At 51.0% G+C, this 23,037-nt stretch overlaps 1 protein-coding gene across 6 annotated transcripts in view; it reads right to left on the bottom strand.

Annotated features, from left to right (window-relative positions):
- Positions 1 to 23,037, bottom strand: part of Efcab6 (EF-hand calcium binding domain 6) — a 206,172-nt gene that overhangs the window by 37,497 nt on the left and 145,638 nt on the right. For 5 of the 6 annotated variants that reach the window (XM_085831456.1, XM_085831457.1, XM_021183280.3 and 2 more), the window contains 4 exons: positions 20,315 to 20,547; positions 15,935 to 16,031; positions 11,916 to 12,034; positions 2,790 to 2,969 (listed from right to left, as the gene is read on the bottom strand). In XM_085831456.1, coding sequence (XP_085687582.1) covers positions 2,790 to 2,969; positions 11,916 to 12,034; positions 15,935 to 16,031; positions 20,315 to 20,547 — 629 coding nt within the window. Of the gene's footprint in view, positions 1 to 2,789; positions 2,970 to 11,915; positions 12,035 to 15,934; positions 16,032 to 17,062; positions 17,102 to 20,314; positions 20,548 to 23,037 lie in introns of those variants that run through there. The other variant, XM_021183285.3, reaches the window with a different exon arrangement.

Genomic DNA, 23,037 nt, shown 5'->3' with positions numbered 1-23,037 from the left:
AAGTGCCTCACAGCTGAGTCTCATGGAGGCATTTCCTCAACTGAAGCGCCTTCCTCTCTGATGACTCTAGCTTATGCCACGTGGACACACCAAGCCAGCAAGTTCTAGCTACCTAGTGTTGGCCCACTAGGTCTAAACTGCATCATCTCTATTCTTGCACATCTCTTGAGCATCTCCCTGCTAAGCCACTGAGGCAAAGGCCTATCCCACGGGGCTCAGGCAGCATCTTGGTTCCTGGTTGTCCCTCGGGGCACAGAATGGGTTCTCGGTTTCCAACAGTGGATCTGTTCTGGTTCTCATTCAGCACTTCCACTTGGCATTTGAGGGATGGCTCCCTAAGCAAGCCTGGAAGTGGACCACTGAACCCAAACTGTCGGAATGCAGGGGGGGGGGCAGGCTGCCGTGAGGTATGGGTCAGGTCGGCTGGGGGAGAGGCATTGAGAGAAGCTATACGGAGATCCAGGCCCTTCCCTTGTGGGCTTCCCATCTGTAAGGGGTTGGGGAATCTGACATCTAACCCAGGTGAGGCCACTGGGTGTAACCGACAGTAGCTGCCTTGGGATGCTAACAGTGTCCTGTGGAGCCAGCCGCAGGCTGCGTGCAGAGCCCCTGCTTCTCATCACAATTCTCCCTCACTTAGCTCTTCAAAATGAAAGCGGGTGAAAGCGGAGAGAATCAAAACAGTTTTTTGGAGATCCATATTTTTAGAAAATTGAGGCATTCAGCGTTTCTTGGACTGGCTTCTGAGCGGCAATTATTTCCCTTTCAGGGTAAACATGTGCACAGAGTAAATGGGGGCTTAGAGCAGAGACGAACGCACCCCGCCAAACAGAGCTGCTGTTGGCCCACACTGGGCTGCGGCGGCATCCTGGGGGTCACATCCTCTTTTGGCTCCGGCTGCTGACCTCACTGAGTCCTGCTGACTTCCTTCTCTGCCATGCTTACCTGCTGCTCCCTTCTCCCCATGCCTCCCCAAGTGGGTCTGTGCCAGGTGGCCACTCACTGGCTTTTCTCCTTCTCAGTCTTGAGAGCAGAATAAAGGCCCGGAGATGAATGCAGGCTCACAAAGGCCTCTGCTTCGCTGGCAACACGTGCTAGGGCGACTCCTAACAGAGCTAACTCCTTGGGTTGGAGACGAACATCTCCACCTCTTCAATTCATCTACCAGCCTGATCTGAGTTCATGAAGCCAGTCTGCCTGATGGGCAGTCATTATTTAATGACGCCTGCAAGCCAGGGTTTCCTACGTGTGCAGGTGTGCTTGGAGGCCAGAGGTGGTGCTGCTAGGTGTTGTGTAGGTCCTCGGAAGCCACCATTTTGTTTTGTTTTGAGGCAGGGTCTCTTGCTGGCCTGCATCTTTCCAGGTTAAGATCAGCTGACCAGTGAGCCCCAGAGGAACCCACTTTTCTCCACCTCTTTGGCCCTGGGATTACAGGCAGGCACCACTCTGCCTGGGCTAAGTGTCTTTCTTTGTTTTGGAAATGGAGCAGCTTGGGTCTTTGTCTTCTCCAGTGAGACGGTACCACTGAGGCAGGAGGTCATGCAAGTGTGCATGAGTTGTCTGGTCCCAAGGGTCAGAATGTAGTGTGGCACACAGATCTCTACCTCATCCCTGCGCTGTCACCAGCACAGAGGAGAGAAAGTGCGTGCATACCAGAAGGGCCAAGGGGCCTCATTACTCACACACGGGAGGCTGGGTGGTGGTGGTGGGGGAGACAGGCATGAAGACCCTCGTGGGTAATGAGGCCAGCCCTGTCTGCTGAAGATAAATTCCACTTTTCATCAGTTTGTGGCATATTTGATTTATATCAGCCTTGTGTGCATTTTACACAAGCCAGGGTTTCACAAGCTCAATTGTCTGCCATTTCCTTGGGTGCGGTAAGTTCCACATAATCCAGGGGTGCATTTCACCTGCTTGCCCCGTGTCTCCCTTGTTTCTTCAGCAGCTCCTCTCCCAACACTACCTTGGGTGTCTTGATGGGGGGGGGACAATACTAATGATGAGAGCTGAGTCCCACCACTTGAAATGGCAAGCAAGGGACAGCTGCACACAGGTAAAAGCAAGAGAAGCCATGTACGCAGTAGCTTGCCTTTACTCAGTGTCTCCCTGTCCTTGCTCAAGCAGAGACATCCTGGCTTCTGCATGCATACATTTCAACCTCTCCTGGCCCAGGGTCCATGGTCACACCCATCCCAGTGTGTGCCTCAATGGTTTCAATAGGCAGACACCAGGTCATGCATATGCCCCGAGGCCAGCATGCTGGCTGGGGATGGGAGAGTGTTTCCTTGGCTGAGTCACCTGCTCCAATTGCACACAGCTTTGGGCTATCCTTGGGATAAAGTCCTCGAAGCAGAAATGGTGAGTTAAACCACACACCCATCTATTCCTCCATGCATTCATTTAAACGTGTTTACGTGGTGCCTGTGGGCTATCACAGACATTGTATGGTGCCTGTGGGCTATCACAGACATTGTATGGTGCCTGCATTCCAGATGGGCCACTGCAGGGTGCAGGCGCCATGCAGTGCCCAACTAGGAAGGGCAATGTTGAATGGGGGGGGGGGGGTAAGATGTGGAAGAACGTGTGAAAAGTGGCTGTCTCGGGAAAGACATGGGTAAAGCTTCCTGTACCGTGGCTCTTTAGCAGAGCTGGTTTCTAGGCTCACCAGCATCACATGATATTATTGTTGCAGCCTTACAGGAGCCCTGTGAGCCCTGTCAGAGCAGCCTTTGCTGTCTGGGCGAATGCAGGCAGAGCCCAGAGGAGGCACCCCACGCTGACACACCCACCTCTCAGTGATCTGCTGTAGCTCCTGGATTTCCTCCTGGACCTGCTTGGGCTTCGTGAAGTGACCCAGGAAGTTGAAGTAGTCTTCCTTGTAGGGCCGATGGACCTTCGGGGAGTATCGAATGCCCAGTCTGTGCAGGAACTCTTGGTACGTGATATAACCCCTTCCCTCGGTGTCATAGCTTTAAAGAAACAAAGACAGTGCTGTCAGCGGGTGGTGTGGAAAGTGAGCTGGCACACAGGGGCCAGGACCACATTGGCCATTTGGGGGACATCTTCTTTGTCAGGTACAAGCAAGGCCAGGAGATATCACAAACGCAGTCCCAGCCCATGCCTCTGAGCCTCTCTGCACCAAGACTTAGCAGGGCTATTAGGTGATCCCCAGGTCCACTGACTTGACAGAGACACGCCCTAAGAGAATGGACCCAAAACACACATCTACCATGCTTTATGGAAACACAGTGGCAAATGCAGAAACTGAACCCCCCTCTGCACACATTTTTTAGTTGGGTCGGGTACCTCCGTGTAAATGGAGTTAGACTAAGGGTTAGAAGAAAATCTTTCAGGAAGCATATTCCACCTCGAAGCCTCAATAAAGGAATAGCACTTGATTCAAGGATGTTAAAAGCCCCCCATCTCCACTTTGAAGAGCCGACAATTACACATACCCAGCAAGAGAGCCTAGAAGGGAAACAAGATAAGAACTGTGTGCTTTGTGCCTTTTAAGTCATTTTCTGTTATCAAGATTTTTCTGAATTATAATTCATTAAAAAGGGAATAATGGAGGTTTTATCTCCTGATGCTATTCACATAGAATAGAATTACTTCAATAAAAATTTGAAGGCAAATGGACTATCTTCTTCTTCTTCTTCTTTTTCCTTTTTAAAGCATTTGTTTTTTAACAGAAAGGTCTTGGTCTACAGGAGCTCCAAGGGACAGCATCTTCTAGTTGAGGCACTCGAGCCTGGTTCCCCTGAGGGGATGATGCTGGGTTTTAGAGGCACTGCTCTGGGTGGCACTTGAAGAGATCCCTCCAAAATGGCCACACTGTACCCTGCCCATGAAGGGGAGTCATCTGTTCCTCTGAGAGTGCTCATTCCTCCTCACAGGCATCGCTGTGGGCAGAAGGCCAGCAGCTGGGGCAGGGGTGCCAGCTCTTGTGCTTCCACTTCGCAAAGAATGCCAGGAGTCAAAATGGCACTCATCCTGCCCCAAGCTAGTGGGCCTGCCTGGATGCCTATAGATGCAATAGATAGCACAGGTCCCACTGTGCTCTGCGGACCTGCGGCTTCCCTTCAGACCTGCCTCTGACATGGGTGAGGAAGTCACCCTCTGGTGGCTTCTTTCCCTCAGCTGAGGGAGCTCGGGGTATGCTGGTACCTGTAAGCAAGGCCCTGCCAACTCCCAGGAGCCGTGGCAGCCCTTGAGGATAAAGGCTCAAACAGCTGCATTATATAGGCTCATTATCACTTATGACTGGCCCGAAAGCCTTTCCCAGGTGTGTGTGATCAGCGTGGCCTTCATACCATAAACCAGGAGATTACAGCCTGCCTTTACCTGTGAGTTTTGCTTTTTAAACAATGCACATGGGGATTGGAGAGGTAACTCGGTGACTAAGAGCACTGACTGTGTAGGATTATCAGCCCCATATGATGGCTTGGAACCAGCCATAACTCTAGCTCCGGGGGATCTGATGCCCTCTTCTGGCCTCCTCAGGCACCAGACACACGTGTAGGACACACACACATTCATGCAGGCAAAACACCCACATTAAGTAAATCTAAAAGAAATACATTAAACAGAGCAAAGGATCAAAAGGGCTCCTGTCTAACCCCAGGGCTAACCCTCGTCTGACACTAGAGTGATACATCATGCGACTCAAGGAAGACACTCTGGACAATGTTCCCAGAACCCCTAATCCCACAGGAGGCTGCTGACACTCTCTCTGTTGGTCCATCCCATCCCAGTGAGAGGTTGGGGGTGGAGGGGGGACCTTTTCACCCTCCCGGGTTTAACATTCCATGATCCTGGCCTCCTTTGGACTCTTAGGGGCTTCTGGGGACTGCCAGGCAGGACCTGCATTTGCTGTTGCTATCTACAAGTCAAGGGTGCTGGGTCCAGGTCATATCTCCTGTTACAGGCAAGCTTCCTGAGATACCACTGTGCTGTATCCATTGCTCCTGACTCTCAGGTCCCTGAGGCAGGCTTGCCGCAGCCATGTGCCCCGTGTGTGTGTGTGTGTGTGTGTGTGTGTGTGTGTGTGTGCGCGCACGCGCATGTGCCCAGACGGTGCACTTCTGAGGCACAGATTTCCCACACAGCTTGCTCTCTGCCGTGACACTTGGGCTGAATGAAAAGGCACTTCTTAATTACTTTATTAATGAAGATGGCAAACAGGCTCTTCTCATCACAGAGACGTGGAAGAGCAGATTGCACAGTCGCAAAAAAAAAAAAAAAATACTGCGATGAATGTGAATAATCGTAGAGCTAATTCTGCTTACATAACCTCACCCTTCATTATGCAATCCTCTGTGTAACATTAAAAGAAAAAAAGCCAACTGTCTATAAAGGTTGAATTTTAAAATCACTGAGCAACAGATACGCCAAGGAAAACGTGTCCTGAGCAGAGGCCCCAGAAAAGCTTTTGCATGTACACACAGGAGTGGTCACGAATTTAAGGTGTAGGCAGGCGACTCTGCCTATGTGCTATGCAGTGTGATCAGAGTCGCACACGGGATCTGCAGACACGCACATCCAGCACTCAGCTTTGCTGAGAGTCTTAGTCCTCTGTGCTATTTAGACAGTGGATTCTTGCATGTATCTCACGAGGACCTTGGAGGACCATGGCCCCGGAGGTAAAGGGCACAGTCAAGGATATGGAACACAACCTGCAGATGACCCAGACCATATGGAAAGGGACCAGGAACCTTGTGCAGCTGGGCTGGGAGGAATTCTCTATGGCGCCATCTTAGAGAGTGGTGTGATGGCCCAAACATCTGCTTTTGGGAATGAAGAGTGGCCAACTTTCTAAGCTGGTGCCCACTAGGCACACATAGTGAATCTTGACAGCAATAGGTGAGGTGGCCTCTACTGTAGTCCCATCCTGTGTAGGCTACTTCTGCTCTCCTAAGCATAGCACTCTCGTCATGGGACATAAGGCTACTCTAGTGTCTACTGGAGTTCTTCCCCATTCCGACCTTTGACAGGGTTTCCAGGCTGAGCCTCATGATTGACAGGTCCCCCACAGTGAACCTCTGTTCCCGTGTGTCTGCCCCAGCCAATCTTCTTTCCTAAGGGGCAGACCCTACTCACTCAGCCTATCTGTCCTGCACGCCCTGTGCAGACATCAACCAGTCGGCATCTAAGGAGGGCATTGCCTTTAGCAATGACAGAAGCCACCTCACTTCCTGTTAATGGAGAACAGGGGTGACAGCCTAGAGGGTGACTCTTTTGTCAGAGTTCTGGGTCAGATTTGAAGGCTGATATACAGCACTCGTACTGTAGAGTGCTGCTTTATAACCGTGTCCCTACTAGGACCCTGCCAGGAATAAACATCAACCAGGCATTGCGAAGCTCCCAGCATCCCGCTGGGGCCTCCTGGCTGGCTGGTGCACGCATGCTCCTGCGGGTCTCCACAGATGCTTCTGACCCAGCAGCTTTCTACAGCACACCCTCTCTATGCACATCCACGACATGTTCTCTTCAGTGTCTCCAATACGTTTGTTTGGGATTCAAATCAGCAGAGTCTCACTGGAGGCCTCAGAAGGCCAGTTACTCCAGGGGAGGCCCCGTCCCACCCCGCCCCGCCCCGCCCCGCCCCACCGTTGTGGGGCCCTGGGCAGACTTTTTCCTTAAAAGCTGAGCATCCCAAGCTCCTGCCAGAGGCTCTGCTCATGGAGTGCTCTTCCCCCACCCATGGCTCTTGGGTTCAATGGCTGCCGATTCTGATGCAGCAGAGGCGTCCTAGAGCTGGTGAGTGGATACTGAGGGTAGAGCTGTCTTCAACTGGGAACCTCAGGAGCCAGTCAGAGTCTCCAAATGACCCCAAGACTGAAGGGGAGCACACCTCCCATGTGGTCAGGGGTCCTCAGAGGCTCCTTTGCAGCCTAGCCAAGCAGGGTGCTCCTGGGTGCTCGGGCTCACAGCTCCAGAGCTGGCTTCAGTGGGCAGCTTCCCTCTGTTCTCTGTATGCCAGCCCTGGTGATGGGGAGTGCCCATGTGTGGACCTCCAGCTCTACAGTCCCCACCTCCTGAGTGAGCACCCACAAGAGAGGAGGAAGCTGCACCCTGGAAGCTGGCTGAGTCTTCCTCGCTTCCCGGGAGGGTGACAAGTCCTCAGGAGCCATCAGGTACAGCGTGGAGTTTGGATGAAGAGGAAAATATGGAGGTACCTGAACCGCTGAGATTTGGGGTCAATGTATTAATTTATCTCCACAGCATAAAGCAGGTCCTTCCAGGCTAATCCACAGCTCAAGGAAGTGCACTTCAGAGGCGCCAGTGAGTGCTGGGTGAACACTGGGTAGTGAAAGCCTCTTCCATCTAGATCTCATCTTCTCTCATACTCGGGCTGTCAGGTAAAAGCATACCACTTTCCTCTGCTTCCTGCTGCCTCCCTGTTCTGACATCTTCGGACACACCCAGACTTCCTGGGCTGGAAGGCATCATGTGGGTCCCAGACTTCCCGGGCCCCTTTGTTTATCAGGAGCAATGGGGTACCCTACCTCCTTTACCCATCAGTCAGCCCTGGGCCGCTCACCTGTCTCACTGCAGCTTTCTAAGGGCAACCTGATGTTAGGACAGTCAGAGGGGAGGCTACAGATGCCCTGAGAACCCCTGAGAGGGTATCCTCACTGCCCACAGCGGCCTCTGCTGTAAAAACGGAAGGCAGGCTTGTTCTCACCAGCAGCCCTGAGGGGCAAAGCTAGGGTGGGGGTTGCTGTGGATGATAACCAGCTCATACACCTGATGTCTGCTCCCCTTGAGCTCCCCTGAACAATCGGAACCCTTCCTGATCTGAATTTCCCTTCGGCTGCCTGTTGTGCCCTCGGGTGCCTTGTGTTCTCCACATGCATCGCACGGGACCCTCACTGTCTGATGGAGCCCAGGGCCCCTGTGGCTGACTGTGTGAGCTGCTCTGGGCATCATCACATCCCAGGCACTTCTGCCTTCTCACACTGCCTCACAATCCAGGCTGCTAAAGGCTGACACCACCTCCTTAATCCTCCACGCTTCTCTCCCTTCTCCCCTCTGGTCCTCCTGGACAGCCAGCAGTCTCCTCCTGCTTGGCACCAAGAGCCCATGGAGTTCAGCTGCCATGCATGGCCACACCACACCTGCTCTCTGGAAGTCCTACTGTCTTCTAGATGCCCTGGTGTCTTAGGGTTTTATTGCTGTGAAGAGACACCATGATTAAGGCAACTCTTAACAAAGGATGACATTTAAATGGGGCTGGTTTCGTCTATCATTGTTATGTCCAGGCAGACATGGTGCTGGAGAAGGAGCTGAGAGTTCCACACTGTGATCCTCGGGCAACCAGGAGGAGATTGGATTCCACACTGGGCAAAGCCTGAACACAGGAGACCTCAAAACCCATCTCCACAGTGACATTCTTCCTTCAACAAGACCACACCTCCTTATAGTGCCACTCCCTATAGGCCAAGCATTCAAACACATGAGTCTATAGGGGCAAAACCTATTCAAACCACCACATTCTACTCCCCAGTACCCATAGGCTTGTAGCCATAACATAATGCAAAATGCGTTCAGTCCAACTTCTGAAGTCCCCATAATCTATCACAGTTTCAAAATGTTTAAAAGTCCAAAGTTCTAAGTCTCTTCTGAGATTCATGCACTCTCCTAACTGTATCCCTTATACAAAATCAAAAAAGCAGATCACATACTTCCAACATATCACGGCACGGGTTATACATCACCGTTCCAAAGTGTTGGGAAGGGAGCACAGTAAGGGAATCCTGAACTAAAGCAAGATCAAAAACCAACTGGGCAAACTCCAAACTCTGCATCTCCATGACTGATACCAAAGTGCTCTTCACATCTCTAACCCCCTTATTTGCTGACTGCAGCACACTTCTTTCTCTTGGGCTGTTCCCACTCTGTGTTTGCAGCTTTTCTGGGTAGGTGTCCCATGGCTCTGTCATCTCTAAACTCTTGTGGGTCTCCAGGTCACTCCAGGCTGCACCTTCACGGCTTCTGGAACATGGCTTCTGCTGCTGATGTTCTTGGTGGCCAACCCATGGTACAGGCATCTCCAAAACAATGGGCTCTTCTGCTGCAACTGGGCTGCACTTTCACCAATAGCCTCTCATAGGCTGTCTTCATGGTGGCAAGCCTCAAATTCTTTGTATGACCCCTTCAGTCCTAGGCCATCAACTGCCACCGAGGCTGCACCTTCACCCATGGTCTCTCTTGGTCTCTCACAGTGCCAAGCCTCAACTGCTCTCTGTGACTCCTTCATGCCTTCAAAACCAGTACCACCTGAGTGATTCTTACATATTACCAAGCCCAGCAGCCAACACAAGATACAACCTTGGCTGCCTCATACAATGGCCTTTCTGGGCCTCCATGTAGGGACACCTCTTACATAACCCTGGCTTCAGCACTTTCTTTAGTAATAGAGGGAAGTTCCTTTCTTGATTCTAAAGCCAGAACCACATGACCAAAGCTGCCAAGTTCTGCTGTTTGCTGTGGCTGGAACATGAACCCTTGTTCAATTAGATCTTCATTAGCTTTCAGTTTTCAATGCTTCCCTTTTCGGTCTAAACTTGGCTGTTCTGGAACTAGCTCTAGAGACCAGGTTGGCCTTGACCTCAGAGACTGCATGCCCATGTCTCCTGAGTGCTAGGATTAAAGGCATGTGTCAATCTGGATCAAAAGATGTGTCATCCCACCTCAAGATCAGGATCAGAAGCCCATGTCTTCCAGCCTCAAGATCCAGATCATGGTGTGCCCTCCATTTCTGAATTATAGTTCATTCCAGACACAATCAAGTTGACAACCTAGAATAGCCATCACAATACTTACTTAGAATAGGTTGCCACGTCCCCTTGGGGACCATCTTTTCTATAAAATGAAAGCTTGGCTGAATAGGATCTTGTCCAGAGGTCACTGTTCCCTTAATTTCATTTAATATCTTTAATTTGTTTATCTCCATGAATAGATTTAGCTCCATTCCACTTCCTGGTGCCACTTTACCTCTTGAACCACACTTTTTGTATTTTTCCTTTGCTTGCTAAGTTTCATCGAAATGCTCTTCGTAAGGTCCTATGAACCCACAGGACAGAGTCTACACTGAGCTGTTTTGAGATCCCCTTTGCCAATGCAATTAACCTAAGTCTCTTCACCTTAGCCTCAGGCAGACTCTTCAAAAGGGCAAAAAGCAGCCATATTCCTTACCAAACTATCATAAAATAATCTCTAGGTAGTATATTAAAATTCTTCTCCTCTGAAGCCTCGTGAGCCGGGCCCCCACAGTTCAAATCACCCTCAAACAATAGCATGGTCAGACCTATCACAGCAATACCTGCTACCAACTTATACCTTAGTTAGGCTTCAATTGCTGTGAACAGACACCGTGACCAAAGCAACTCTTATAAAGGACATTTAACTGAGGACAGCTTACAGTTTTAGAGGTTCAGTCCATTATTGTTATGGCAGGAAACATGACAACATCCAGGCAGACATGGTGCTGGAGGAGGAGCTAAGAGTTCTACATCTTGATCCTCGGGCAGCCAAGAGGAGACTGGATTCCACACTGGGTAGAGCTTGAGCATAGGAGACCTCAAAGCCACACCTCCACAGTGACCCATGTCCTCCAACAAGGCCACACCTCCTAATAGTGCCACTCCGTATGGGCCAAGCATTCGAACACTTGAGTCTATGAGGGGACATACCTATTCAAACTGCCACCACACCTGGCTTCCAGCAGCAGCTGTCCTGGAAAATGACGCCCTCCCATGACTCTCCCTGCTCATCCTTCTGCATGACCCCTCTGTCCCACTCTGCCATTCCAGGGAGGGTGATCCAGACCAATGGATGGCAGGTGAGCTCGAGAGTCCTGCTGGGACAGTGGTGGTGGCAGCTCCTGCTCACTGACAACTGGAACTATAGCAGTTTCTGGGGCAGCACCCAGATATGGCTCATGCTGGGGTAGAGACCACTTTCTGATCTGTAAAAGGCACCCACCCTGATTTCCTCTAGAGTGTGGGGTTGAGTTTGGGACTGAGTAGCCCCTCCTTCCCCAGTTCCTCCTCCTTGGCTCCTGGTCCCTAAGTAACATGGTCCCCTTTAGGCTTTCAGCTCTTCTGACATCTTTGGTTTCTAGATGTTAGAAGCCTTGCATGGAGGCGGGGGAAAGTCAGAAAGTGGAAGGTGTCGCTCAGTGATCGCGACCCCAGCGAGTGTGCAAACACTGAGGCATACCTCCTGGGAACCTGAGGGTCGATCACCACGTACTGAAGAAAGGGGTCATTCAAAGATAGAATCAGAACCCTAAGCTTATAGCTCACGGCACTGTTAGCTCATAACTCTGTTAGCTTCCAGCTCACTGCACTATTAGCTCAGAGCTCACCACACTGTTAACATACTGGAGACTTAGGCATCAACACAGGGAGATATCATGATGGGACCTGGTTCAAATTAGCTAAGTCTAAAACGTATTTGAAAAAAAAAATGGCCCTTACATCAAATCCTGTTCGGTTTAAGAGCACCCTGGGAAACTGCTCCAAGTTGTCATGGTGAGCTTATTTCCTCAATGAACAGCTTGGCAGCAGTGACTGCCACCTCCTGGCATGGGCCAGACTGCCTCTGCCTCTGCCACCTCTGCTGAAGGAGAACCCTGAGATCTGCTGCAGAGAAAGCAGGGCCTGAACTATGACCTCTGCAAACATCTTCACTTGGTACTGCTGCTGGGATACCCACTTCTTCAGAGGCCTGAGGTCCAGCGTGTCCACCCACAGCTGCACTTCTACCAGGAAGGAGGGAGGAGGACATGGGATTGGATGCAACCAAAGAAACCCATCTGCAAGCCCCGAGTCCCCCGAGACCCTGGTGAGAAATTGCACTGAACTGGCCAGACACACAAGAGCAGCCCTGTTACTGATAACACTTACTTTTGCCAAAGCTTCTCAAATTCTCTTGGGGTGAGGGGGATGTCAAAGCCGTACAGCGAGTTCTTGATGTCCCTTCGCCGGAGGATGCCGTTGCCCTCATTATCCGTTTCTATGAAATTCTACAACAGAAGATGGTATTCAGTGATGTGCGGACCTGGAGACTGTCCGCGGCTTCTGGAACACTCTAAGGTACTTCTCTATGTGGTTGTAAGTCTTTCCGTGCCTGAGGTATGGGGGTGTAGGAGCACCCCCATGGACCACCATGCCTGGCTTTTTTAAAATGTGGGTCCTAGGTCTTTATGGTTGTTTGTTTGTTTGTTTGTTTGGAGACAGGGTCTCACTATGCAGCCCTGGATGGTCTAGGCCAGATTGTTCTCAAACTCCCAGATATTTACCTGCCTCTGCCTCTGAGTGCTAGGATTATAGGCGTATGCCACCATACCTATTAAGCAGGTACCAACTGTGCTCTCTCCCCAACATTTAATATTTTTAATGGAACCAGCTAGCCAGATGCATCCATAAAGGCTGGAGAAGCTGCCCAGCAAGGGAGCATCTGACTATATTTACACTAGGGCCTGGGTTTGATCTTGAGCACAGCAAAATTTATTAAGGTGCGTTCATAAGTTACAGCAACTAGATGGGTATACAGCCGGGACCAGGACAGAAAAACTGACCATTGGTCAGATGAAGTATTCACAGGCTCTGTGGGAGGGATGTGAGGTGGAGATAGAGCTGCTGGTACTGAGGGAAAGGTGGACCAGGGACACCTGATCGCCCTGCAGAAGAGCTGAAGGCAGGCATGTCCACAGTGCACACTGGTCTTCATCTCAATGTGAACGTTGGCTCTGATCCCTTGAGGAGAATGGGAGAAGATCTTCACTGAGATCAAGGTGGGATAGCAAAAGCAAAAAAAGAGACCAGCGAGCGTCTCACAGACAGCCCGACGAAGGAAGAGCCAAATGAAAAGATGTATGGTCTCCTTAATCACCAACAAAGTGTGAGCTGGAACTGAAGGAGACAATCCTACACCTTCAGGAATGACAAGCTCCAATGGGAGGACACACTGCTGCAGAGGAGAGCTGAGAAGCGACACACCATCAAAAAGACATCTATTTGGTCGCTGCATTAGTATGCTGCCAGACAGCCTAAGATAATATTCTTCTTCTCCGTCCGGATGGAGGCTGACCCCTTTAAGTCCCTTTCAATGACATGTTTGGATGCTACGACCCCTGCCCCAGCAGTCACAGCTTAAACACAACCAAGCTATCAGCTAGCTTAGGCCTGGCCTGCAGGAATCTTGGAAGGCACTGCGCTGTCCCAAGAGCATGAGAATAGCTGAACAAACTGAACCAGCGCAGGCTGTTAGATTCTTAAGAGCAAGGCCAGGGGAAAGCCATTGCCTAGTGCTTGGGACACACGGGTACAGCTTGTCAGGGCAGACAGCTATGCCAGGAAGACAGAAGCCCCAAGAACCCTTCCTTCTTCCCTGACACTGTGAGCGAGACATTCAGACGGTGCGAGCGTGTACCAGCAAGCCGTGGCTAAGAACTGGATAAGAACTGGGCCAGGTGGGATTCACCAGTCAAGGCATGCTCGACACTTGAAAATCCTCCAGTGTGATCCATCACACGGACAGAGGAGGAAACAGTTACGGGATCATCTCAGCAGCCGCAGAAGCACATGACAAACCCTGACCTTCCCTGATGACGTCACACTCAGCAAACTGGGATCAGGATGGAGCTTCCTGACCTACCCAGCCCCAGAACTGGCAACTGTACCTGGCCGTGAGGACCCGGGAGCTGCCCACTAGGAGCAGAATGGCCTCAGTGGACAGAAATGGGTTAATCCTAGGTCAGAGCAGTGTGGAGGAAGATGGAAGGGGGCTAGCCTGTCACCTTGGAGGGAGGACGACGGCAGTGAGGAGGAGGGAGAGGAAAGGAGGGTGCAGCCCTGCCTCGGTGGGCCACAGCACACTTGTTGAGGGGGCAGTGTGGAGAAGAAGCAGGCCCAGGCTTGAGGGAATCCAACAGAACTTGGCCTGAGGCAGGAGCCAAAAAAGAGCCAATGGGGAGGGCAGATGAGAAAACCAGGCACAGCAAGGTGACCCTTAAAGGCAGCGGGAGAGAGCACTGCAGCATGCAATTGGGACTGTGATGGTTTATATATGCTTGGGCCAGGGAGTGGCACTATTAGGAGGACATGGGATCAGATGCAACCAAAGAAACCCATCTGCAAGCCCTGAGTCCCCCAGACCCTGGTGAGAAATTGCACTGAACTGGCCAGACACACAAGAGCAGCCCTGTTACTGATAACACTTGTTGGAGTGGGTGTGGCCTTGTTGGAGGAAGTGTGTCACTGTAGGCATGGGCTTTAAGACCCTAGTCCTAGCTGCCTGGAGGCCAGTCTTCTTTTAGAGGCCTGCAGATGAAGGCCTCCTCCCACACCATACCTGCCTGGATGCTGCCATGCTCTCGCCTTGAGGATACTGAACTGAACCTCTGAACCTGTAAGCCAGCCCCAATGAAATGTTATCCTCATAAGAGCTGCCTTGGTCGTGGTGTCTGTTCACAGCAGTAAAGCCCTAACTAAGACAGTGAGTGGCCTTCTTTTCTGAGGGAGGTCACTGTGTCCATGGTGACCCTAGACTCAGGAGAAAGTCTGTGCTCATTCCACCCTGTTGTCCCTGTCCTTGTCAGATTGGCTCTCCATGACAGCACAAGCTATGAGATTGCTCATGGGGACATGTGTCTTGGAAAGGGACTTCCTGTCATCTTGTGAGAATGTGGTATAACAGCTCCTACAGTGCTGTTGGCTGTGGTGGGAACCATGGATGACGCTTACCCCGACTCTCCCTTTAAACTTTAAATCTTCCCGAAGCCTGAGCTCTGGTCAGGACTTCCCCACAGGCCCCGAGTTCCACACGGTCCTCGCCAGTGACTCTGAGGGTAAGAACATCCTTGGAAGAATTTAGCGGTGTGTCTTTGGGGATGTTTGTTTGGTTTTTGTCTTTTTTTTTTTCCTGTCTTTTTATCAACTTACAGATTTTGGTTTTTTTTTTTTTTTTTCTATTTAGATTAGATATCTAAATGATTTTTCCAGGCCAGTGCTCTTCAGGGACATGGAATTAAAATGATTCATTCTTTTGGAAAAAGTCTCACTCCAGTTTAGATTAATAAAACAATTCAAACATTTGAAAACCATAAAAAAACCAAAACAACTTGCTGTTCTTTCCCTCCTTCCTCTGCGGTGTGTGATGTGACTCAGGTTGGTCTCAAACTCACCCTGTAGCTGAGGCTGACCTTGAACTCCGGATCCTCCTACTCTACCTCTCTAGAGCTAGGACAATAGTGTGAGCAACCATACCTGAGTTTCCTTTTTTGTTTTTGAGACACGGACTTCCTATGTAGCTCAGTCTGCCTGTGAACTTGCAGGGCTTTCACTACCTTGGCCTCCAGAACGCAAGAATGACAGGCACATGCCGCCAGGAGCAACTTCTTTCCTCCATATCTTTGCGCACGTGCTTGCATTCCAGAGCGCACAGGGAAAGTCATAGGATAACTTAGAAGAATCAGTTCTCTCCCCTTCCTCCATGTGGGGTCTAGGGATTGAACTCAGGTCTACAGGCTTGGCAGCAAGCTCCTATTCCCACTGAGTCACCTCACTAGTCCTTTACTGTGTCTTTAAACATCTTTGATAACTACTCATGTTTCAAGGAAAAAAAATATTTCTTCTTTGAGTTCACTCTCCTTACTTGTTCAAAGTGGAGATCGAATGTTCTCGGTCTCTATAGTTATGCCAGCTCTATGACTTAGCAATGATAGAAATATCCAAATAACTTCATCATAGCTGCAGTCACTGATGGTGCTTTGGTTAGAGCAAAGTCAAGACAGGTCACTCAGAGTGTTAGGGACCAACACTGAGGGTACCTGGAGCTGTGTCCCCTTCTCCACACTGCTCTGGCAGTGGGGTCATCACGGCAATCCTGAACTATGGAGGTGGGCTCCCCCCACTTCCCTTACCTTGGACAGGTCTGCCCATCTGGTTTTGGCTTTCATGATGAGGTACTGATGAGCCTGCTCACAGGCTAGCTCTGAATCTGCAACTTTCTGTTTACATCTGAAGAGAAGAGAATACACAACCGGGTTTAGAAGTGACGGGTTAGGGCTCTCCTAAGGGCCCCCACCCCCAACCCTACCCCTGATGCTTCAAAGGTGCCATTAAAGTCTGTGGTTTCACATCTGGACAGACTCAGTTCTTACAACACAGTCTCATTTCCCCAACTGCATGTCTGGGGGCGGGGGTCTTCTGAAACTTTATTTTCAGATTTAAGAAAAAATGCCCACAACATGCTTCCCCCATCTCTCCCCCACCAACACACGAAGCTTATAGGGCCCATTTCTTCCCTAAGAGTTTGAAAAAGCAGAAAGTATGTATAATATAGGTCATTGAGTGCCTTAGGAAGGGGCTTCAGAACCTTTTAGCTCTGATTTTGCAAGTCCAGATTCAACTGAACAGCAGAGGCACATTACAAAGCATGGAGGTCCCTTCGCCCAGCCCCAGCTACTTTTAATTTTCAAGTCTTATTTTTCTTATTCCTAGTGATGTGTAGGTATGTGGGGGCAGGAAGTGTACATGAGTGCCGGTTTCCTCAGTGGAGCTGCATGGCATGTGGTTGTGAACTGCCTGACAAAGATGCTGGGACCTGAACTTGGGGCATCCCTAAGAGCAGGCCATGTGCTCCTAACCACTGAGACATGACACCCAACCTCTACCATGGCGAATTTTCAAGAGTTAAGCTGTATAGGACTGATAGATGATCCTTATTCCATTATATTTACTTATAGATGAGGGATACTTAAGGTACCTTAGAAAGGCCCTAGACAGGCCTTTGCATGGGGCACAATGGCTGTGGCTAGACAGAGAGAGAAATGGATGTCTGGGCTGCTCTACCCACTAAGCAGATCAGGAAGTTGTGGACAGTTGAGACCACAGGTCAGTGGTTGCCTGTAGGATCAATGTCTTGGCCTTGGGCTCTCTCTATCTGGATCCCAGTATGAACCCTTCTTGCCTCTCCTACTTAATGCTTCTGGTATCCCTGGCTTCACCCCCTCTACCCTCCGAGCAATGCCACGAGTGTCTGGCCTCACCCATGTTTCTTCGACATTTCTCTCCAACTGCCTACTGGCCTCCTCAGAATCACGGAACTTCACGGATGGCAAAGGATCCGCTGCCCTGCCACCCTGGCCTCTGTGGCTGTGGTCCCCACGGGGGCCTGGGAAGAGTGGCAGGACCCTGTGGTGTTTCCCCCCCTCCTGGCTTGTAAGGATGGAAGCCCCGTGAGGTACTGGGGAGTGGAGGCTTTTTGGCAGCCTCGTCCCGTGTCTCTACTTCCTAATGCTGCACACTAGCCTGCGGTACTTTAAGCACGGAGATGAAAGGAGGCTGCATCTTGTTTACACAAGTAAACAACCCCCATCTGCCAGCACAGCAGGAGCGACAAACTGGTAAATAATTTATCTGTGCCAATAAATAACACCACCTGTGAAGAGGCAGGATCCTATCAGAAATGCCAGGCACGTGAGCTTATCTGTCCTGCCAGATGTAGTCCCTCACCTGGGCCTATCAGAGGAGGACCTCGAGATGAGACAGGGTAGGTGCAGAGATCAGCCACCCGATCACCTAGAAAAGCTGTCACAGGGAAGGACCCTCCTCTGTTCTGGGGCTCCATCTCAGATGTAGGTTTTCATGCTGTGACCCACGGTCCACTTCAAACGATCACTCAGAGAACAGCCTGCTGTGCTGACCTGCTCTTGATGACTTTGTGCCCTGGGCAGTCTAGCTCTGGAAGTTATAGAAGATGGGCCTGTCCCCTACAGATACTTGCCTGCATCAGCACAGGCTCCTGGCCTCTAGCTCAGGCCTTCTGAACTCATTCACCCTTTTGAAGACACTCTGTGGCCTGTACTTAGAGATGACTGGTGTCTGAGAGTTCCCGAGACTGGAGCAGAAGCTACATGTGATGCTGAGCGTGTGATGCTGAACATGTGATGCTGAGCATCTGTAATATCAGCACTCAGGGGCAGAGACAGGAACACTGTGTGTGTTCCCAGGCCGGCGTGGGCTCTACAAAGAGATCCTGTCTCAAGACAATCAAAGCTAAAACCCGCACAGGGACTGAACGAATAACAAGCTCATCTCCAACGGCCTTGGGGGTCAAGTGCAGTGAGGACCATTTGGTACAACTGAGGCAGCTTGTGATCTCAGGACTGTTAATAGGTTCTGGTACCCCAGGAAGACATAAATGTGCCATCTGTTACAGGCACAGGTATGGCTCAGAGGCTAACACTGCCACTGGGCCCTGCCCTGGGAGTGTACCAGTGTCCCTGGAGCGGAGCTGCAGTGACTTGCATAACTGGATGAATCCTGTAGCCTCGGGAGGAAGGTTGGGACTATCAAGCTAAAGAAACTAAGAGTGTGAACAGCTGGCAGGGACAGGCCAACCAGTCAACGTGCCTCGAGAATTCTAGCAGGCCCACAGTATCACAGTGCCACAACGCAAATGCCCAGGACATGACCCCAAATTCTAGTAACGAAAACCAAGAAAATCTCATCAACTATTAAGATAAAAGATGGGACCAGTGAGCGTGATGCTGAAGCCATGAGATCCGACAGTGGCTGCTGTAGCCCAAAGGCCTGCCCGGGAGAAAAGGGTGAGTGGGTCCTTGAGAGGGAGGACTGGGCACATGGAAGTTCTAAGTCATCTTTTACTCTGGGGCTGCTGAACCATCTTTCTAGAGTACATCTGATTCCTCTGGCCACGGCATGTAAACCTACCCACCTGCTGGAGAGGGGAACCCTGCCACCCGCGTGGGACTTCTTCATACTCAGCTCCCCCTGCACTCCTTCCCACCGTGTCTCACCGTGGAGCCGCACGTCTGCCAGCAACTTCCAAATGTGCCTGCAGCGTCTGCTCTGCGATGTTTTGCCAGTGTTGTTCTCTGGCCTTTAACAGCCTTCCGTCCGCTGACAGACTCCTACTCACACTTCAGGGCCCCACTCAAGAGTACCCACTTCTGGACACCTGTCTCCACCCTCCTTGTGCCTCAGTGTGGCTCTTGACTCCCGTGTCATCTTGGCTTCCAACCTGAGTTCCTGATGCAGCCTTGAGCCCTGTTCACATTGGGTCACTGAGGCCCATGGCGTTGCCCATCACTGAGTTAACTCACTGCAAATATCCAGTAAGCAAACAGATACAAACAAGGACAAACCACTAGATGGCTAAGCCTATGCTCTGGTGGTAAAGTTTCCACGGCCATTCTGCGCACACTTTCCAAAGTATTCTTTGGCAGGATTTTTAAATTGTTCTTTTAACTTCTGCATCTGCATGAGCATGTGTCTGTGTTCAGTGCATGTAAGTACAGGTGCCCAAGGTGGCCAAAGATTCAGATCTCCCTGAAGCTGGAGTTACAGGTGGTTGTGAGGAGCCTAATATAGGTACAGAGAACCAAGGCTGGGACATCTGTAAGAGCAATACAGGTTCTTAATCTCCCCAGACCCACAATGTTTGTTTTTAATGATGGGTATGTATATAGGTGAGTGTATACATGCAGATAATCCTATGGGGGGGGAAGGTATTGGGTCCCTTGGATCTGGAGTTCTGGGTGATGTTCATAGGTGGTGACCCTAACTCTGATCTTAAGAAGGTCAGAGACACAAATAGTGAACCCAGAGTGGACTGGGACTCTCCTTCTGCCCAGGGTGAGGCCTTGTGGGCGAGGCAACAGAGTAAGGGCGTCACTTTCTGGGACAGGCTGACAGCAGGTCCCTGCATCTCCTAAGAAACAGCCATAGATAGGTTTGGGCCTTCCTAAACTCTCACCCATGGCCCAAATGAACGTCGGGAGCTGAGGAGGAGTTGGGGGCACACCCTGTTCATGTGAACAGTTGTTGAGTTTACTTGATGGGACATTTGAACCTTGGTCCCATTCAGCCCTCATCTTCCTTCCCTTGAGTGGCCTCAGACAACAGAGGCTATCCAAAGTTTTCTAATGCTTCAGCCTTGAAAGGCTGAGCAGAAAGCCATGCCCCTGACTCCAGGCAGAGACATGGACAAGAGAGTACACGCACGCACGCACGCATCTGTATGTTTGAGAAAAGGCCTGGTAAGCAGTGAGCTGTGAAGTCACATCCCCATGGTGGAACCATGGGCGTCTTATCTGATTGTTCTGCCTACCACGTGGTGTGCACATGCGCAGGTGTGTGCGTGTGTTTTCTAAACTCAGAAAGGTGGGGGGGAAGGTGGCTCCAGGGTCATTTTTGTGTGCCACTGTGGCTGCAGCAGAACTGCCAGTCTTCCGGGTGGAGTATCAGGCACGCACCGATGGCTCTGACCTTCTTACCTGATGAGCCTTTGAGGTGCCTCGTCTGATTTCCAGGGCCTCTTCTCACACAGGTTCTGGAACTCTCGGAAGTTTAGAGTGACACTAAGTCTCAGGCCCAGGAGGCTGAGGAAGCGCTCAAACTCGAGGTCGACCATGTTGAGCTGTAGGTACTGCAGCAGTCTGTGAAGATCCTGCATGCTTATTATGCCATCCCTGTCCAAGTCTATTCTAAAGAAGGCGGAGTACACGTCCTAGAAACAAAACACACAGGTCAATGCACTTCCCTTCCTGCCTCCGTGCCACTCCCAGACACACACACACACACTCACTCACACGCACACACACGCGCACAGGGACACAGGTGGCCTACGGGCCTCTCCGGGAAGTGGGAAACTTAAGGTGTTGGGAGAGTGTAGACAGCTTGGGATACCTGCACGTCCTGTGCCTGCACTGTACATGGAGTGAGGAGAGTAGGCGGGGCTTCCTGGAGAAGGCAAAACTCTCCCTGCCCCTGAAGTGTTTGGAAGGTCTGACCACATCTCTTTTCTGATGAGCAAACCCTAAGGCCAAGCTTCACAGCCAGGAGCCACCTGGGCCAGGGCTCAGTCTGGAAGGCTGGGCAGCGGCCCTTTGCTCTGTCCATGGTGCTGCCCAGAGGCCCCCATGATTGGCATATGAAGAAACAGGTTCAAGGGTCACTGAGTGCTGGTATACCCCCAAAGCACTCTAGTTAGTTGCACCCTCTTACTATCAGTGTAACTTTGGGTAAGGCACCTGACCTTGTCACCCTTTGCCTTCTCACCTATAAAATTGCTAAAGAATGTGCCACACTTTGGAGGCCATTTGGCGTGTTCTGTGAGTATCCTAAAAATGCTGTTTGTCGCTATGTCTGCTGCTTAAAATCAGAGAGCAAGGGGACCGATACCTGCCTGTGGCCACAATATGCACTGTTCCCTGGCTCACAAAGCTGCTGACATGGTCCTAGCGCCCTGTTCCCAGGGATCCCTTATGCCGCCCTCTCCTGGGAACTTGTCTGGAGTCTTGAAGATCCCGCAGTGTTCCCTTCAGGCTACAGCTCCCCAGCAGGAGTTGTTCAGAACCCCGAGGAGCCTGTTTCATGTTAGCATCTAATTAGGTGCTTTGGGTTTTCGTGGCAAGTTCTAGCCAAGATACCTCACTGATTCAGTCACCAGACATTCCTATGTGCAGCAGTCACCATGCTGAACAGCATGGAGATACTTTAGATGACGCTGGCTCTGCCTCGGAGTCACTGCATGCAGAGGGGAGAGGGCTCTGCCAGGGGCTTAGTAGGGCTGCAGACTCATCCCCGTTCACTGGTTCCCTCTAGCTCTGGCTCTGAGCCTCTCATACTGCAGACTCACTGTGCAGATGGCCAAAGGCAAACGTCTTGCTCAATCCTCACAGGCCTCTTGCCTTGGCAGATGGAAGCTTGCCCTTACTAGATGCTCAGAACACAGACTCAGAGTCCCAAGTCCTCCTGTTTGTGTCTCATGGATATGTCACACATCAGACTTGCTCCCTGCACCTAGAACCTACCCTTCTCACCCACCTGTCTTAATCCCACCCAAAGCCCTGATCCCTCGGGAACCTAACAGAATCCTGGTCATCAACCTATCTACATCAGGTAATGCCTGTTCTCCAGCCTCTCATGCTGCCCAGCCTCTGTGCTCTCCCTTATAGCCCAACTCATTAACCCTTATCCCATTCCCCCACCTGCCCCACTCTCTGATACCCAAGGATGCCCCGGGTCATGTTGATGAACCCTCTCTCCACAGTCCCAGTGCCTTCAAAGCTTATTTCTACCTCACTCCTTGCCTCTGCTTGCAGGCTGACTCAAGGAGCACAAGACTGGTGCTCCTATCTGCCTGGCTCCATCCCCAGCTCCCAGAGCAATGCCCTGCATGTTATGTGATGAAGCTTGCTGGGTAAATGAGGCTGAGTATGCTCTGGGTACCTGTGAGGTGCTAAACTCTTGGTGAGGATGGAAGCACAGCCCTCTCACAGTCTGCCAGGGAGTCAAACACGGAGCCAGTAACAGCACTCCAATGTGACTTACGCAGCAGCCATGGGTGAGACCAGTCTCCCAACAACCCTCACTGCTGTGCTATAGGCACAACTTAGATGCTGAGGATCCAGTACCCATAATCCTCACAAGTGTACAAACTTCAGTCTCACAATCCCCTTCCCCAGCATGACAATCCTGGGTAGCAAATCACACAGGACTTGCATCTCAACAGACACACTCTAGTTTCTGGCTATTGCAGCCAACAGCTGTTGGGCTTTGGGTAAGCTTCCATCTCTGACCATCAGCTTCCTCAATATCTACTTTATAAGGTGGGTAGAGAGTAAAGCAAATGTTACGCGTGCGCCACCTGGCACGTGATGAGAACTCTCACTGAGTCGCCAACTAAGCAAGCATGGATCGCAGTGTGTGCAAGCAGGTGGTAGTGGCGGTGGGTGGAGAGAGAATGATGGGATTGTGGCTCAATCTGTTTACAATGGCACACAGGCTGAGTCCCCGAGAGCCAGCAGATCCCTGTGGCTCACATGAGGGGCTTAAAGAGGACCAGGGAGCATCCCAGAGGACATGGAGCATCCCAAAGGACACGGAGCATCCCAGAGCACAGGGAGCATCCCAAAGGAGAGAAATTGCCCAGGAAAGGAACAGAAAGTGCAAATGAGAAGAGGGCCATGCCAGATCAGAGCCAGAACGGGGAGTC

The sequence above is a fragment of the Mus caroli genome, unplaced genomic scaffold (assembly GCF_978045245.1).
Source record: "Mus caroli unplaced genomic scaffold, Mus_caroli_1 scaffold_16, whole genome shotgun sequence".
Taxonomy (NCBI): domain Eukaryota; kingdom Metazoa; phylum Chordata; class Mammalia; order Rodentia; family Muridae; genus Mus; species Mus caroli.
Note: the sequence above shows the minus strand (reverse complement) of the source record. Positions and strands in the feature narration are given on the sequence as shown.